Source organism: Gadus macrocephalus, chromosome 6 (genome assembly GCF_031168955.1).
Source record: "Gadus macrocephalus chromosome 6, ASM3116895v1".
Classification (NCBI taxonomy): domain Eukaryota; kingdom Metazoa; phylum Chordata; class Actinopteri; order Gadiformes; family Gadidae; genus Gadus; species Gadus macrocephalus.
The window spans coordinates 14,213,303-14,232,176 of NC_082387.1; the positions used below are offsets into that span (position 1 = coordinate 14,213,303).

An 18,874-nucleotide genomic window follows, 5' to 3' on the forward strand; every position below is an offset into this window, starting at 1 on the left:
CAGCACAAACACCCAGCGCTCTGAGACAAACCACTCAGCTCCATGACAGCTGGAAACCACTGGCCACGGCATCTTTGAGCCTATCATTTTTCGGTCCTTTCTTCTCGTCCCGTAGAGTATGGTGCTATTTGGTATTCTTGCCTCATCCCTGCCAACGCAAACGAAAACAAAACAGCACGAGGGCTTTTAGAGATGTAGCAGGTGTTCGATCTCGGAGAAAGTGTTCCACGATTAGTTTTAGTTTTTGAAAAGCGCTGCTCGTTATACTGCGTACGGTGATCCATGGCTTTTGTCTCTCTTTATCGCTCTCTTTTTCGTCAGTCCATAATTAGGACAGCTTACGTTGTCCTACATGTTGAAATACAACTGAGCCAGCCTTTTCATCTCACTCTCAGAATATCTCCCGTGGCATCAATCCCGTAAATATATGAGTCTTAATATGTGTGTCCTATGATGTATTCAGAGGAAGGGCCCCGTCAGCAGCTGCAGTATTAATGCATGAGAAATGAGCAGAGCCCGTACAAATTAAAGGGTAAGACTCCTCTTATTAAGATGTACATTTTCGAGGGGGGGAAAACTTACAGAAATGAGGATACAGTGAAGTTATTGTCAAACTTTAGTGCATTTATGCATATCCAAGCGCTATCGTTGCGTTGTATATTTCCCAAATTAGGTACACACGACAAAGTGTGGTACCTTGCACACTTTTCAGGACTTGTTTTGCTTTGTTTTTTTGTTCGTTTTTTTCTACGGTGAGGTGAAGAAAAAGCCCAGGAATGCAGAAGCCGTAGTTTACAGACTAATTTACTCACTATGCAACGCAATCAGGTGACAGCGTACATGGCAAACTATCATGCTAATCCTCACTTCCCCCTTCTCTCTCTCTCTCTCTCTCTCTCTCTCTCTCTCTCTCCCTTCTCTCTCTCTCTCTCTCTCTCTCTCTCTCTCTCTCTCTCTCTCTCTCTCTCTCTCTCTCTCTCTCTCTCTCTCTCTCTCACTCCCTCTCTTTCTCCCCATCTCTCTCTTTCCTTTTACAAATTTGCACTTAACACCTTCCTGAGGAAAGGCTCCTCATTCATCAGCGGTGTTTGTCCCGGTGACAAGCAGGGCACCTCCTGCATATCAATATCAGCTAAGACAATGCTGAGTCTGTAACCTTCAGCTAAATGTCATTCTGCTTAATCCTATTTGAAAATTAAACATTGAAAAACCTTTAGCGTGCCATCCTGTCTTCCTGTCTGCCTCCCCCCCTCCCCCCCTCCCCCCCACCTCTCTCTCCTTTATTGCTTGGTGCTCCACTTGCCTTCTTCTCTCCCCCGCACCCCTCCTACCTTTATCCGGCACCCATGGGACATTTATGGATATTGTCCTGTGTCCAATGCCCCCTGTGTATGTGTGTGTGTGTGTGTGTGTGTGTGTGTGTGTGTGTGTGTGTGTGTTTGTGTCAGTGTACTTACTGTACACTATTGCAGATTTGGGGAAAAATATGATGCAAATGTTTGGCATATTTTATGTGAATATGAGATCTGCTCAGTTGCAAATATTGAGACTCAAATTCATCAATCATGCAATGATACCTTTGAATACCCAATCCCTTCTCTATCATATTGTAAATAGAGATAGCCAGGAGACAAAAAGATTGAACCCAAGGGAAGAGAGAAAGCGAGAAATGCACAAAATTAACTTTCAGTGACCTAACACTCTGATGGGAAGTTCTGTTGAACGGATCAGAATGCATTACCTTAATTAAAGTTGCCATTTTTTTTGCCAGGTGTGACATTTTGTGCAAATTTGCATTTGACGAAGGATCTATTAAAACCAGTAGATTTTGCATCAAATGAACATGGGTATTGAGGTTCCACCAGTTTGACTTGATGCTCCATCTACTCTGATGAGATGCTTTAAAGTGCGTATTGGAAGTTAGATACTGCAGTGAAGAATCATATAGGAAAAAAATTCTAATACACGATTATTTTGTTTTTATTAATAAATCTACACTACAAGTGGCATCTTGAGCCGTTTTTGTGATACAATTTTACTTCCGCATCTCAAACGCTCGTTTTCGAGCGTGACGTAGGAATTGGTAGACGGACGTTCTAATCATCATAGACTACATAGGCAACATAACAACAATGGATAACAGTTTCGGACCACTTCCGTACAATTTTGAGCCAGCTAGCCGTGAGGGAGAACAGCAACCACCTTAAAGGGGGAGACACCATGGCAATAGGAGGGAGATAGAGTTGTGGTGTCAGGAGAATTATCTTGAACCAGGAGCGGCTGAACATCAACACGGCCACGGAGGAAGAGCTCATGACCCTGCCCGGGGTCAACCGCCCCGTGGCGCGGAGCATCGTGGAGTACCGGGACTGCATCGGGGGCTTCAAGAAGGTGGAGGACCTAGCGCTGGTGAGTGGGATAGGCGCCACCAAACTGGAGATTATTAAAGTGGAGATCTGCGTGTCGAGTAGGACCAGTTCGTCGCAGCACTCCCCGTCCTCCCTGCGGAGAGACTCTGAGCATATGTCCTCCTGCAGCGGCATGAACATCAACACCGCCACCCCACCGCAGCTCATGAGCATCCGCGGCATCACGGAGAAAATCGCCCGGAACATTGTCGCCTATCGGACCCAACACGGTCCGTTCAAGAGCATCGAGGACCTGGTTCGGGTCGATCACATAAACTGCTCCCTACTGGACAAGATCCGTTTCCAGGTGTTTGTGGAGCGCTCAAGAACTCCGTCCACCAATACCAACGGCGGGCTGACCTACACGGGTCGGTCCCATCCGAGCCCAACCTCGTTCAGCCTCCGGAGCGACGACCTCGACCTCCCGCCGGGAGGACCCACGCAGATGGTGTCCCTGCGGCCCCGCGTGGCACCGGCCCCGGGCCCGCGGGACGGCCGGGCCGCGGTGCGCCTGGCCACCTGGGACCTTCAGCGCTGCTCCAGTGAAAAGGCCAACAACCCTGGCGTCAAAGAGGTCGTGTGTATGCCCCTACTGGAGAACGAGTGAGTACAACTAACGTGAGGGTTTGCAGGCTCGAAAGCCTGCTCCATCCTTTCTCCGATCGGGGAAACTGTGAAATCGGAGATGGTCGGACAGGAGGTCGGGGTTGGAACAACCCCCACAGATACAAAACCTCATCTCGTCGATTAGAAAAACCCAAAAACCACAGGGGGGGGAAATACAAGACCCCTCACCGCGGTAACTACTCACAACTACGCATAGAGCTGAGGCAGCAACAGCGACCGCGTCTACCAATTCCTACGTAATATGACGCGTTTGACGTATCACATAAAAAAACAACGGTTTTTGAAGCCTTGCTCAAAATAGTCACTTTAAAACTGGATTTTTTGCCGATATACTTTTTTAAACTGATAAAATCCTGCATTTTAATTTCAAAGAGCAATTTTCAGAGAATGTTATGTATAAATATTTTTAAAAACATTAACTTCCAATACGCACTTTAGTTTAAGGGCCTTACATCTGCATTGTGCAGGCATAGCTAACTCGGGCTCCCGCTCCGTTTCCCAGGTGGGAGATGCAGGACGATGCAGATCTGGAGGATGAGGAGAGGGTGCTGGTGGAGAAGCTAAGAGCAGAGTTCTTCCCCTGTGACTGCGGCCCCAGAGGGAACGATGATGAGGAGGAGGCTCCAGGAGCTTCTCAGACGCAGACAGAGTCTCCAGCAGAAGAAGCCGAGCCGACTGGTGAAAACAGATAGCACACGACGAACACACGAACACACGCACACACACACACACACACACACACACACACACACACACACACACACACACACACACACACACACACACACACACACACACACACACACACACACACACAAAACACCAGTTTGTATTGCTTTATATACTGTGAATTATTAGTAAGTGTGTATAGTTCGGCCAATGCTGATGATTGTTTGTACATATGTACATATCTTTTTTCATTTGCACTTTTTTTATGTTTGTAGAAAGATGCCATAGGTTAAAATGTATCTGTTTTTATAAATGTTGTAGTGTAACAAAGTAAGTTTGTGTGTTTATGTTTATGTGTGTTTGTGTGTGTGTGTGTGTGTGTGTGTGTGTGTGTGTGTGTGTGTGTGTGTGTGTGTGTGTGTGTGTGTGTGTGTGTGTGTGCGTGCGTGCGTGCGTGTGTGTCTGTGTGCGTGTGCGTGTGCGTGTGCGTGTGAAAGACGCAACATAGAGAGAGAGAGAGAGAGAGAGAGAGAGAGAGAGAGAGATGCAAAGAGAGTCAAAGGAAGAAATAGAGGGAGGGAGGGAGGAGGAAATATGTTTTCTCTCTTGTATGCGCAGGATTCAAGTTCTTTATTCACTCCTAGCCTGGATCACTGTTTTTTTTCATCTTTTTGGAGAACATATTATTCAGGAGTCTGCACAGGGGAAGGAAAAGCCAGCTTTTGTTTGCATGGAAATGTGTGATCACTTTTTTATGGCCCTGAGTGTCAGCCTGCTTCTCCCTGCTTCCTAAAAGCGGACATCAAGAGCTTTGTTTGAGTTTAGAGGGTGTGTATTCGACAACAGCCCTTCCTCAAAATGTTCTCCCCCAGCTTTCTCTCACTCTGAATGTTGTGCAAACCAAGAATATGTTTTGTGATACTTCTTCCAGTCATTATTTGTATGTAGCTTTGTCAATGCGTCCCACAATTTGAAAATAAAAACTATTTGACTTTTAAAAAAAAAATTATGAGTGTCTTTTCTAAGTGAACGACTAACCCCTATGAGGCCTGTGTTAAGCTGTACAACACATTTTACCATGTGTAGGGGTGAGCTATGAAGTACCTTTCGAATGATGGATACATTACTCAATCCATGTTAGGCCCTTTCATAGTTTAGCTTGAAAAAACACCCTATACAATGCCTTAGACGGAGGATAAACACAATCATCCGTTGAGATAAATTTTGTTTTGTGTCAGTCAAACTAATTCTTTGTTAGCTTCCTGTCCACATACAAGCAACTGATGTGTTCATGGTGTGTTCAACTTCAAGCATTGTGAAACGGGCTTTAATATGCATTACACATAGTAAATACACGTATCTGTGTCAGTAGCTCTATCTCGCTGCAATTCCACGAAGGGTAACTGTTCCTTTAAATTCCCCTTTCATGCCGTTGCCCCGGTAACCCGGAAGCTACACGTCATTACGCTGGTGTCGTGAGTTCTTCCTGTTTTGGAAATCTCTAGGAAGCATCGACAGTGGGGAAAGTGGCATGCTGGTGCGTGAGTCCAACCTAAAGCTGTGCTATTACCAGAGTCATGTTCAAACCTAAAGCCTCTACAGAGCCTGTGTTTACCAGAGTCGATATTCGAGCGCTTTATGAAAACACGCATAGTGTATCTCGCAGGAATGGTTCATCTGAAGAGTTAATGCACACTGCACACCCCATCTTCTCTTAGTGAATAAAACACTTGATCTGGATTGTTTACTTGTTAAATTGCGTCCAGAGTCTTTACTTTGCATGTGATAGTAGTCGTTGATCAGTGTGTTCCTGTCGTTTAGTTTGTGTACGGATTTTACTTTGTTTAATAGAACCTGAAGATGAGTTAATTATAGCCTGCAAACTTGCGCGCCAAGCTTTGATCTACGATGGCTGCAGAATCGCAGGGCGGTCACCTCCTCCACCCACTGAACACATACTGTAGTGTAACGCGTTAAAACAAAGGCACGAGTGGATTTAAACATTCAGAAGGTTATTTTTCAACTACATTAGGTATTTAAGTTTCCACCTAGTGTATTGATAGTTACAGGTATGTATACAGGGTATAAACACGCCCTCTTAAACACCCTTTCAAATGTCACGTTTTAATGATTGTCTTTTTGGCCCACACAACGCAGGGTGGATGTAATAACTGGTGCTACTGGGAACTGAGGATCCATGTTGGCTAAGCATTGTGCTGTACTTAAAAGCCTTTACACACTGCTGAGCATCATGGCCCATGTGGCTGGACAGGAAGACAGAGAGAAAACCACCGCACTCAAAGGTCAGAGCACACGCCAGGCCACTGTAACATGAATCCTTCTGACAGACCAGAGGACGATCTTATGTGGTTAAAGGCACCCAGTGCAACTTTCGAGGCTTAAAAATAAACATTCAATTTCTAGTCTTTTTTACACGTAGTAAGTTTCAATAACTCCATACCATTACATACCGACATTTAAGCAGCAAAGATGAGACGTCGTTGTGTGGTGAGAACTGATACAAAATCGAAAGAACTGATACAAAACAACAATGCCGCCATTTTCTTTATTTTTTGTAACCTACAATAAATAAAGCAGGCTTCCAGTCAATGGAAAAATGGCTTCTCCCCACCGGCGATTGTTGTTGTTTACGATTTTCTATCAGTTCTCACCACACAACGACGTCTCATCTTTGCTCCTTGAATGTCGATATGTAATGGTATGGAGTTATTGAAACTTACTACGTGTAAAAAAGACTAGAAATTGAATGTTTATTTTTCATTGAATGTTTACATAAAGTTGCACTGGGTGCCTTTAAAGCACACATGGGATTCCAAAGGGGATATTCTGCTCCTGGCATGTGATTTTGTCTAATTACAGTCCCTCATTCATGTGCTGGACAGCTATTCAAAACATAAATCAAATTTAGCCATAGTTACGTGAAACCTTATTAGTTTAACCATGGCAGCAGTATCCCATATTAATATCCCCTTAACTTTAATGTACAACGGCAGTCCGACGTCTATGTCCTATCCATTCCTGATTTTAGTTTAACTAATTACACCATGTAAAATAACACATTTTGAAAGTAAGAAGTTGTGACAGAGTTGTGTCTAAATAACTCTCGATTACCTGTTATATGATGTGGAAGCAATATTCCCAAGGAAAATATCAGTTTGATTTAATTTCCTCTGTGTATGTATGTATTCTTTTTTATTTTTTTATTGAGACTTTTAGTGAGTTATGGATTTAATCTAGTTTCAGACATATAATTAGTCATGCTATTATGATAAATATAAATGATTGTTTAGTCATATATTTTTTATTGTTAGTATTGAATAGACATATTGAATTCCACTTCATCATATACTATATATAAGGCTAATGAGTGTGTGCTTGGTGTCAGATCTGCTCTCCAGAATAGACCTGGACGAGCTGATGAAGAAAGACGAGCCGCCCCTCACCTTCCCCGCCACTCTGGAGGAGTTTGAGTATGCCTTCAACCAAAGTAAGCCAACTACTGGGGAACCACCTTTGTGTCTTTGACAATATCCTCTTCTGCATCACTACTTATACCTAAACAGCATGGTTAGCTTAGCATTTAGCAAAACCAAATGGATAGGAATAATGGAAAATAACTAAATGGCAAAATGGTGGGCTCCTAGGTAAGGATAGGAAGCTCAATGACGTTTTATTGAGCTGTAATCCCCTTTTAAACCCACTTTTTGGAAAGATGCATCTTTGTGCCTTAGTGACAATTATTATTCTACATAATTGTGACACTACAATGTAATAAATGTAACTTGATAAATGCAAGTCTGGAATAATATCAATTGGATTTAGGATGGAATCATGCTCGAAAGCAATAAACAGTGTCTATGTTTATTCGAGAATTATCTTTTTATCATCAACCTTTTTTACTGGTATCATTGTTCTACATTCACTCTCTCAGTCGGAAGAGGCAATGTAAGTCCAAAGCAGGAAGTTCAGTTTTCCTCTGGGGTTTCAATCCGACGAGGCAGAGAAGTGGAGCGATGGAAGACTTTCGAAGGATGATGGTGTGGGGACTCCATAATAATGTCCATGTCTCTTTAAGCATTCCACAAGCGATAGGGTATCACTTGCTTCCTCTTATTCTCTCTCTCTCTCTCTCTCTCTCTCTCTCTCTCTCTTCCCCCCCCCCCCCCCCCCCCCCCCCCCCACTGCCTTGCTTGCTCCTGACTCGGTCCCACTTTCATGTGCTCTCTGTCAGTGTCTCCGCTGGCTGGCAGGCGAGCCGGCTGGCTGGCTGGGCGGGGGGACATGTTGTGTACTGTACGGCCCGTCAGTAACCTACTCAGCCTTGGCCTCCATCTGACGGAGCATTTGCATAACTTGCCTGTGTCTAAGAATAGACCCCTCCCCGTCGCCGCCACCACTACCACACACACACGCACACGCACACACACGTTTTGAATATCAACCTGCCACAGAAGGGGACATCTAGCGACTTTTATTTCTCACTTTGTCTCTGGCTCCTTCTTCTCCTTCTTGTGTCTGTTTCCTTTTTAATCTACATTTTGTCTTTATTTCATCTCGCTCGTGACACACACAGACACGCGCACGCATTCACACACTCTCTCACGCACGAAAACGCACGCACACACACAAACACACACACACGACAGGCCCAATTGCACACATAAACGCATGTTGGAGAAGGGCATGGTTCCTATAAGAGCGGCAGAGCTCCCTCAGGATGTATCTCGTCAGCTCGCTCCGCGCTCGCAGGCGTCTCTGTGGCTGCACCCTGGTTACTCCTGCTGAAGACGGGTGGAACAAAAATGTTAATTTGACCGTGTAATGGAGGGAACACAGACGCGGAGGCTGTGTACGACGGTTTGCAGGTATCTTAATCACTGCAGATGATGGCTTCATCTCCGTGGCCCTGCGGTTTTCCATTACTAGAAACTCCAAGGTTATGTACACCTAATTAAGCGGCCAAATTGAGAACAGAATGCTAATTATGACAGTTACCGAGGAAGAGGAAAAGTGAAGAGAAGCAAAGTTGTGGAATTGTTATTCCTCCGAGAGGTTGCATGAAGGGATGGAGAGCTGATGGAGCTGAACCTCTCTCCTCCACACTTATCTCATCCCTTCTCTAATTTCCCTCGTCTGTCCCTCTTCCCTCTCCCTCTCTCTGTATCTCTCTTCCTCCCCTACCTCTCTATCCATCTCTCTCTCTCTCCCCTCTCCACATGGTAAGGGTTTCATTATAAATCCACTCTCCCCTACGTTAGGCAACAGTGTTTAGATCCTCCCCACCATCAATGCATAATTGATTCCTTCAAGGTTCTAGTGTGTGTAAGTCTCTCTCTGCTCCTCTGCCTCTCTGGCACCAGGCTGCTCTGGATACAACAGGACTCGCGATACGTGTTGTCTTTACAATCAGCCCGCACGGCAATTGCTGTAATGCAGATTGTGCGAGTTGCAGTTGCAAACATTTATCACTGTGATAGCAGCTTGAATATAGGGGCAATTTAAAAGAGGCTAGAGCACAAAACAAACCAATACACCCCGAAAAATAATTCTTGAGTATCCCTTTATCATCACAAAATATTACATAAATGTTTTTATATCTAAGCTGGATTTGCTCTTGCAATAACGGAGAAAGAATGAGGGCCCCCTGGCTGTTTGGGTTAAGTATGTGTACTTTCCTCCCCAGTGGTTTAGCTCCTCCATATTGTGCCGTCATAAAGGTCAAAATTAAATTAAACACTCTTTAGTGTTTTTATTGGGTTCCCGTGTCAGCGGCAGGATCGATGAGCTCATCACCCAGGTACTACTGTAGGGGTTACACACTCGTAAATGCGTAATTGTCTATAAGAAGTCCCCAAAAGACAAACATACCAATCAACCTGTTTCAACCTCCTACACCGCTGATACTGAAGGTGTTTCTGTTTACTTGTTTTGCTTTTGCGCAATCCATTGTAATGTGATGGTATGAAAAGTTTTTGAGATATTGTCTTAGCAAACCACGTAAGCATACATGTAGTCGATTATGTTTCACTTAGCAGGACCTGGTGATAATTGGGGTTGTATTTTATCTAAGGGATACACACACACACACACACACACACACACACACACACACACACACACACACACACACACACACACACACACACACACACACACACACACACACACACACACACACACACACACACACACACACACACACAGACTGAAGTCTTAGTCATTTATTCTATCTTAGCTACAGCACTCCACGCTGTTACTTAGTCAGATCGGTATGATGATATCGGATGGATAAAAATAAATGTAGGCGGTCTGGGTAATTGTTTCACCTGCTGTTCAGGTCTAGTCTGCCAGACTTCTTCACTGTAGGATCGCTCAGTGCACAGGCCTGATGGGAGCTGGATTGGGGAGTGAAACAATGGGACTAAAAGGGGGGCTACTGGAAATCCAAAACAAGAAGGTCAAGGCAGTTTAGATTTTTTTCCCCTTTTTTGGCTGGGGGGTTGACCGGGGGTTTGTCCTGCCAGCATTTAAATCTCATTACACACACACACACACACACACGGTTGAACAGTTGAAGCATAGCCCATCTCACTGCTGGCATAGCACGCGATGTAAAACATCAGTTCATTGCACGGTCACACACTCCTGCACCATACATACCTGCGGGCCGTTCGTGGTTTTCAATTAGCCCTAATCTGCATGTCTTTAGAGGTGAGAGGAAACGGCAGCACATGCTTGAAGCGCCTACATGGGGAGAACATGTGAACATGCGATGCACAGGGCCTCATCCTCTGGCTGAATCCTGTGGTTCTGGACGGGCTTTTAGGGTTGCACTTAAACACACGTTGTCTGGGAACATTGCTGATACGCTGTGTTTGAACATATTAAACCTTATGCTTTGGTTTTCTTTCTTTCTTTCTTTCTTTCTTTCTTTCTTTCTTTCTTTCTTTCTTTCTTTCTTTCTTTCTTTCTTTCTTTCTCCATCCCTCCATTGTTTGCCTCCCTTCCTCCCTTCCTTCCCTCCTTCCTCACCCTCACAGAAGGCCAGCTCAGACACATAAAGACAGGGGAAGCCTTCGTGTTCAATGCCAGGGAGGACCTACACCGCTGGAACCAGAAACGCTACGAAGCTCTCGGAGAGGTAGCTAGCACAAGCACTCACTCACTCACTCACTCACTCACTCACTCACTCACTCACTCACTCACTCACTCACTCACTCACTCACTCACTCACTCACTCACTCACTCACTCACTCACTCACTCACTCACTCACTCACTTACTACAACAACAACAACAACAACAACAACAGGCTGGGTTATACCTCGGGCATGTCCAGCAGGATGAACTCTAAACATGGTGGCATGAACCAGACTTATGCACAGAATTCATCAACAGAATTGCCACTACCAAAACAATACACAATCGTTTTAAGAATATGAATCACGTTGAAGCACAATGAGATTTACCTTGGGTGCTTAAGGCAGACACATACAGATGAAAAACACAAGGTACAGCACCCCTACATATTTGTCATTGTTGACATAGCAGCTTTGGTAATCTCGTGGAAGGCAGTGTAAACAGCAATAAAGCAGCACAGGGACTGAATCGACGTGTTTGCTGCGGTTCCCTGCTTCTTTTTCATGATTGGTTGTGCTTTTATTTGATTACAACACTCTTTTCAGAATCGTACCATTTTAATCTTTCTGTCTTTGGCTATCTCAATATCCTTATCCGTCATTGGGCACACTGACAAATCAGACTGCAAAAAAAAAATCATCCACACTGCAAGATACTACCAGTGTATCAGGTTGCTGCCAATACGCTTGTGTATGGATCCTAACCACCAAATACTAAATGTTGAAGACCCGTATATGTAAAAGCTTGAAACTGGATATACTGTGTAGTCGTATCACTGTCTTGTTTCTTAGTACATGGAAAGTTAGTTTGAAATGGCAGCAGGGAATACACACGTGGTCAGCAAGAACACACAATTATTTCATTAAACCCTGCGACTTGTTTTTGAGTTGTGCAGTGGTCCAATTCCAACACCTTCATCCCAAAGTTTACCTCTCGTTCACTCCTGCACCTCCGTATGAACGGGAAAAAACACGGGAAGATAATGAGACAAATGTTCTTTGTAATCTTTCTTTTATTTTTTGTGTTGCATTTGCATCCCGCGCTACTTTGCTTTTAATTGTTGTGCTCATTATTTGAAGTTCAAAGCAAAGCGATAGACCCTTTTGTGGGATTACCTCTTTATTTATTTATTTGGTTATTATTCCAAATGCAGGTGGAGCTCCTTTGAGATCCAGCCTCGTGTGAAGGCTTTTCTCCCCCCCCCGTCCCCCCACCGTCCCCGTCCCCGTCCCTCATCCCGTCCCTCCCCCCCTCCCCCTCCCTCCCTGAAACTCTCTTTCTTCCGAGGGCTTAGCCACCACCATCTCCCCCAGTATCTGTAAAGGATGTAGCAGGATGTATTGGGTAGCAGGCTGGGGAGGACTTTGTTAAAACACACCTAGTACACACCAACATCATCACCGGCGTCCAATAAACGGAGGCAACCCGCTCTGATCACCGGTAACTGATCGTCAGGGAGGATGTCGTCAGATGCTGTTCATTTGTCCTTAAAACCATTCAATGTAATGCACAATATAATTACGATAAAAAAAGTAAAGTGGGAATAAAAGACATGAATGTCAATGGAAGGGTTTGATGTGGGCCTGTATAAAGGTATACGAGTGTGCACTCTGCAGGAGATTAACTGTTGGATATAAAGGGGCAAAACCTGCAGAAGCACCATAATCTCTCCCTCTCTCTCTCTCTCTGTCTCTCTCTCTCTGTGTTGCATCATGCCTTTGATAATTTACAGGAAAGGCAAACCGTGTACAAACCAAGTGCATAACATAAAAGGTTCTTTCCCGCCGTTGCCGTTAAGAAAGCCCTGCCAGTGGAAACTGACACCCGGTCGTGTTTGTGCTGCTGAACACGTAGGTTACAATGCTCTGTCAGCACCTTTGTGGATGTTTCCGTCTGCACTTACATGCCTCCGCGTCTTTCCCGAGGACACACACCAGGGCGTACTTTAACATGAATATCTACCTTTGAACCCCCCTCCCTCAGCTCCCCCCCTCGCCCGCCTCCTCCGCTCCCTGTGGATAGGATGAGAGGCGGGTTACCTATTCACGGATCGGCCTCTGGGGACTTCCAGTTGAGGTGAGCCGCTGGGGCTTTTACACCGAGGTCAGTGGAGGAGGAGGGGGGGGGGGCAAACTAGACCAGGTCTCCAAAGCAGAGGGGCCCGCCACGGAACAATACCACTCTAGAAAGACCCCCATCGCCCTCCATCAACCAGACACCTGAAAGGGGCCTCAGATACCCACAATGCAACCGGGCAGCCTTTCAGAGGCAGAGCCAGGGTCGGAGGAGGCCTCCGTGTGTCTGGACCTGGCACCGACTGTGAATGCCACAGCGTCGTCCGTGCCCTCCAATGTTCTGCCTTCGCTTCTTTCATTTTCTTTCTTTACCCACAGAAGAGAGAGAGTGTGTCTGTGGGTGTGTGTGTGTGTGTACGAGAGCGAGAGATTGTGTGTGTGTGTGCTTGTGAAGTGATTGTGTGTGTGTGTGATTGCGTGTGTGTGTGTGTGTGTGTGATAGCGTGTGCATGTGGTAGCGTCTGTGTGCGTGTGACAGGGTGTGCATGTGATAGCGTGTCTGTGCGTGTGACAGGGTGTGTGTGTGTGTGTGTGTGCACGTTTGGATGGCAGCTGTATTGTCAGACACATCACAGCACCAGATGTCCAATTTGCACTTGAGCCGAGCTCTGAATGGAGGTTATGCTGGAGGAGGAGAGAGGCTCAAGTCATTCTGAGTTCAGTGCAACAGCAATGTTGGGAGATGTGTTTTCTCTTGTTGCCGCTGTTCGGTTTATTTGTATGAGCGACCTGTTTGACGGAAGCTATGCTATGAGGGAGAACTATTATTTTAACGTTCATGTTCCCGAGACGCATGGCCCTAAATGATTTAAACGTCTCCATAGGGATTGGAGGGACGACTTTGGCAAATCCATGTTATTTGAACTTGCTTATGTACCGTAGTAGAGTCTGATATTAATTTCTTAATATCCCGTAGTAGAGTCTAAGAAACACTGCTGCTCTTATTTAGTTGGATTTCAAGGATTAATGAAGATAAAGTACTTTAGAATAAAATAAAGGTATTTCAACAATCATGGAAATATGGCACTTCATTGTCAAACATTTTATTCAAGTTTTATTTACTTTTGTCTGTATTTACTCAGACCAAAGATGCTCCCAGATATTTTGGATGCTTTATTTGAAACCAAAACAGATATATTTAGACGTCATTAGTTGTGGCCCAGCTGACTGGTTGGGTAGGTACCACAAGTACCTACACTGTAGCTGCCTGGGGATGTGAGGTCACCTCAGCAGAAGTGATGTGTAATCTACGCTCCGATGTGTGTGATACCGCGATGAATCTCTGTGATAGAACGTGATCGTAGGGCCGGGCACAGATGGAGTCTATTAAGCTGTTAATAAATGACGATTCCTTTTTTTTTTCTTCCTTTTTTCCTTTTCTCGCTGCCTGCATCTGTGGATTGGCAGGCACTCGGAAATCCATGTGCGTGCGCATCTATCTACACTATCTACACACACACACACACACACACACACACACACACACACACACACACACACACACACACACACACACACACACACACACACACACACACACACACACAGGCGCGTTGAGAATATTGTAATGAAGTAAGAATAGCCAGATGGCTGAATTAGAAAGCGTCCTCTATCTCTCTTTTTTTCCCGTCTGTCTTTCTTTTTCTTTCTTTTACACTATCTGTCACCTTTTTACTCCTCCTTTCCCTTTTATCGACTCTTACTCTGCATTTCCCATTCACTTTTAGCGCTTCACATACACAAACACACACACACACACTGGAGAGAGTGTGGGTTTCCTGCAAGAGAGTACTTTGCCCAGGGCTCTGGGAAGAGGTGCACACACACACACACACACACACACACACACACACACACACACACACACACACACCCTCACACACACTCACGCACGCACATTCATACATGAACTCACATATGCACTCAAATGCACACAGAACTCAGTCGAAGGACATTTTGACAGAGAGCTAAGAGACAGTCTCTAAAGAGGGACTCTAAATGACAGCTGTCTGCCCACTTTCACTGGCTGTCATCACTTTACCATCTCCCACAGTTTTAATACTGTATAGCACTAGCAGCAACGTATACTCTGCTACTGCCACTGGGGGCACACATACACGCACACACTTAAACACACATGCGCACCAATACACAAAAATAGTGAAAGTGAAGTGAGAAATACAGTGGCAGTGTATTGGCAAGAGATTATTTATTATAGTGTAAAACCTGGAATACTAACAATAGGTGAAGGGTGTAAAGGTGTGTTGTTTTGTGACATTTTCTTAATGCATGTGAACAGGGCGGTGAACATGGGTTATTCTGAGTATTGGGCCACTGCTGGTCAATTATCTCACTACGCGGGGAGAGAGGGAGAGAGGGAGAGGAAGGGGGAGAGAGAGAGGGAGAGGAAGAGGGAGAGAGAGGGAGGAAGGGGAGAGGGAGAGAGAGGGAGAGGGAGGGGGGGAGGGGGGGTTGGAGAGAGGGAGGGAGAAAGAGAGGGAGAGGAAGGGGGAGGGAGAGAGGGAAGGAGGGAGAGGAAGGGAGGGAGAGGGGGGGGGGTGAGAGAGATGCAATTCCCGCATGGGCTCTATCATGCTGGTGTTTAAGTGAGGGAGGGCTTTCCCAATGGAAGGCTCCAACGAAGATGGAGCCTTCTCTCTCATACATACTCTCCCTTTCTTTCTCTCAATATCCCTCTTCTCCGTCCATCTTCTTGCTCAAGGGTTCAAGGGTGTTGTCGTATTTTGACCTTTTGGCGCTGTCATGGTGATCTCTCGCTCGCTATCTCTCTCTGTCTCTCTCTCTCTCTCTCTCTCTCTCTCTCTCTCTCTCTCTCTCTCTCTCTCTCTCTCTCTCTCTCTTGCTGTCTCCGTCTCTCTCCTCCAGCAGATTCCTCCATTTCCCAACCACATGACCTATTTTAACCACACCGTGTGCTGGTGCACAAGGCAGACTCAGAATAAACAACTTTTTGTATTGCATTGTACTCTCCAGCTTATTGTTTGTTCTCTCTCTCTCTTTCTCTCTCTCTTTTTCTCTCCCTCTCGCTCTTGCTCTCTCTCTTCTCCATCCCTCTCGTTTCTGTGCTATGCTGCAGCATTGTTCCGGGGATTTTCTCTCTCTTTTCTTCCTTGTCTTCTCCCTCGCCCCGTCTGGGCTCTCCAGAGAAGAGGGGCTGCTTGCCGCCGTGTAGTCACTGATAGTGCACATGTGGAGCAGCTCTTTCAGTGTCATTATATAAACAGCTTTGATGCCTCCTCTCGCTCCCCGGCTTGTGTGGCTAAGTGGCTTTCGGAGAGGGCTCTGGACCAAGGAGACAAGAGGTCTGTGTGTCTGTGTCTGTGTGTGTGTGTGTGTGTGTGTGTGTGTGCTCGCCCAAGAGGGGAGTGTTCAGACGTGCTCCATCATTGTCCACTGCTCTGCCTGCCTGTCACTGCCATGTCTGTCTGTCTGTGTTTGTTATCGTAGTTCAGGTACACATAACCCTAGTCACGTGACGGAGGCTTGAACAGGTATAAAGCAAAGCCACTGTCATTATTGTGTTGTTGTTCTTTTCGTTGTGGTGTGGTCGTTGTTCTCACTGGTCGGCCTCATGATGACCTCCTTGTCCCCGTGTCGTGGTGCACGTCCACCTGGACTCTGGAGTCTCCTCCAAGCCCTCCTTAACCTCTCCGCCTCCCTCATACTAAATATGTCTCTCTCTCTCTCTCTCTCTCTCTCTCTCTCTCATGCACTTAGATAGACCTTTCCCTCCTCTCTCTTCCTCATTCTTATCTACTACTTAGCTTTTTATATTTCTACTCATCTCTCTCTCCTTCTCTCTTGCTCGTTCTCTCTCACTCTCGCTCTCTCTCTCTCTCTCTCTCTCTCTCTCTCTCTCTCTCTCTCTCTCTCTCTCTCTCACATATACACACACCCTATTTTTCCCCATCTTTTCTTCGGTTACTGTGTGTCCAGGAAGGATCACCTCCTTATCGCCCTGGGGGCAGTCAGCCAAACCAGGCGTGACCCCTGTAATCAGAGGGAACACAGACGCACACACATGAACACGCACACACAGAGACGCACACACACACACACACACACACACACACACACACACACACACACACACACACACACACACACACACACACACACCATTGTGGGAGGTCTGTGAGCTCTGACTCTCTCATGGGAAGTTGCAAAACATATTGATTTACAGTCGCAGTGGTCTTCATTAAGACGGGTCCTGTGTGTGTGTGGCCCTTGATCGAGGCCAGAGCATCCCCTGCTCTCTCTGGTCTCCCCCTCTCCTCTGTCCCGCCGTGGGTCAGTCCATCCCTCCTCAGCCCCCTTCATCCCAGCCACTTCCTGTCAGCTGTTAGCTAGAACGAGAGCTGGCACCGAGTCTCTGGCTCCCGGGGATTATGTCTCCGTCTCGGCCTTGTGTTTTGATCCCCCCCCCCCCCCCCCCCCCCCCTATTCTCCTTCCCCGCTGAGCTTCTGCTCCAAGTCCCTTCCTTCCTCTTCCTGATCCCCCCCCCCTCCCCCCCCCTCTTTCTCTTTGATTCACGACTTTCCGCCCGGTACAAACCCACCGCAGACCACAGAGGTGAGCTCACACCACTTGGCTTGGAAAAGCCTTCGCGGTTCGGGTCCCCCCCACAGCCCGGGGCTTAGAGAGTCATTAGAGTGCATCAACTATTCCCCCCCCCCCCCAACCGCTCGGCTCTACCTGCTCTGCTGGAGTAGAACCAGAGGAACAGGAACCACTTGATGCCTCCGCCGTCTGGTGAACAGTGTGGTTGTTCCTCGATTGAAGTCACTTGATAACGAGTGAGATTGTTGTACTCACACTAATCAGGCCGTGCACGTGCTCTGTGTTTGATCCCGGTGTGGTGTTTTTGTTTCGCATTGAATCAAGTCAAGTGTCGGTGTGATTCAAGAAATAGACAAAATAGAAATAGATAAATGAGGTACACAATGAGGTAAACTTGAACACAAGGACATCGTTGCGGTGGTGTTTATGCGTTCACCCACTCCTCCTCCTCCTCCTGTCTGGTGAACCTGACGACTCATAGCTATACTGGCTCCCTTCAGGCAGCTCATCAAGGCACTCGTAACACATTGGTGATTGAGGGACAAAGAACCAGTGACTGATGATCAACTGGATGCAATCCACAGAGAACCTCACTGTAGTCGACTGGCAGAGAGAGTGTATGGGTTATTGCGTGTGATGTGTGTGCGTGTTTGTTTATGCAGATTTCTTTTTGAACAGGCGTTTGCCTTTGGGCTAGCTGCACACAATTATGAATATTGTTTTTTCCTTCTCTTTTCATGTGATCTTAATCCATAATATTGCTGATCTAAGAACAGCAGGTCCTCAACCATCTTAAAACAACACTTCCCCCCCATATCTCTGGCCATGGATCAGTCTTATCTGTTTAATGTAAAAAAAATATAGAACCAATCTGATGGCCTTTTGTGGAAAATGAACGTTATAAAAAAAAAAAAACACCATCATGTATGTCACCGTGCTATCTTAGATGCTATCGACCACAATATGAATTTTGACTGTAGCAATGAAAAAGGAAAACCTCGGCCCCCTCTCTCCATCTTTTGTCTCCCTTCCTCTGTCGTCGAAGCCTCTGTCCCCCCCCAACCCATTCTATATCAGATGGTTCTCCGACCACCTGAGGCACTGAACAAATATCGCACCGCAAATGAAATTTCCTACAAGGCTTATTGATGTCATTTAACACTATCGTACCGAAGCCTGGAATCATTTTAGTCTCCATCAGACCGGCTGACATTTTAGTGAATTACCCTACGTCGGAGCGGGCCGCTGCAGTCTCCATCACTCCACCCCCCCCCCCCCCCCCCTGGATTTTCGTTCTGCATTCAATGGGTCAAATGGTGGGATTTCTCATCTCATTTGGCCTGTCCCCTCGCA

At 46.1% G+C, this 18,874-nt stretch overlaps 1 protein-coding gene across 1 annotated transcript in view; it reads left to right on the forward strand.

The window, feature by feature from the left end:
* The first annotated feature begins 5,173 nt into the window (after nucleotides 1-5,173).
* Nucleotides 5,174-18,874, forward strand: part of fam172a (family with sequence similarity 172 member A) — a 58,282-nt gene continuing 44,581 nt past the window's right edge. Inside the window, exons 1-4 of the mRNA XM_060053477.1 lie at nucleotides 5,174-5,241; nucleotides 5,862-6,007; nucleotides 7,111-7,212; nucleotides 10,766-10,866. Of these exons, the coding sequence (XP_059909460.1) occupies nucleotides 5,902-6,007; nucleotides 7,111-7,212; nucleotides 10,766-10,866 (309 nt within the window). The 5' untranslated portion in view covers nucleotides 5,174-5,241; nucleotides 5,862-5,901. The remainder of the gene's footprint in view (nucleotides 5,242-5,861; nucleotides 6,008-7,110; nucleotides 7,213-10,765; nucleotides 10,867-18,874) is intronic.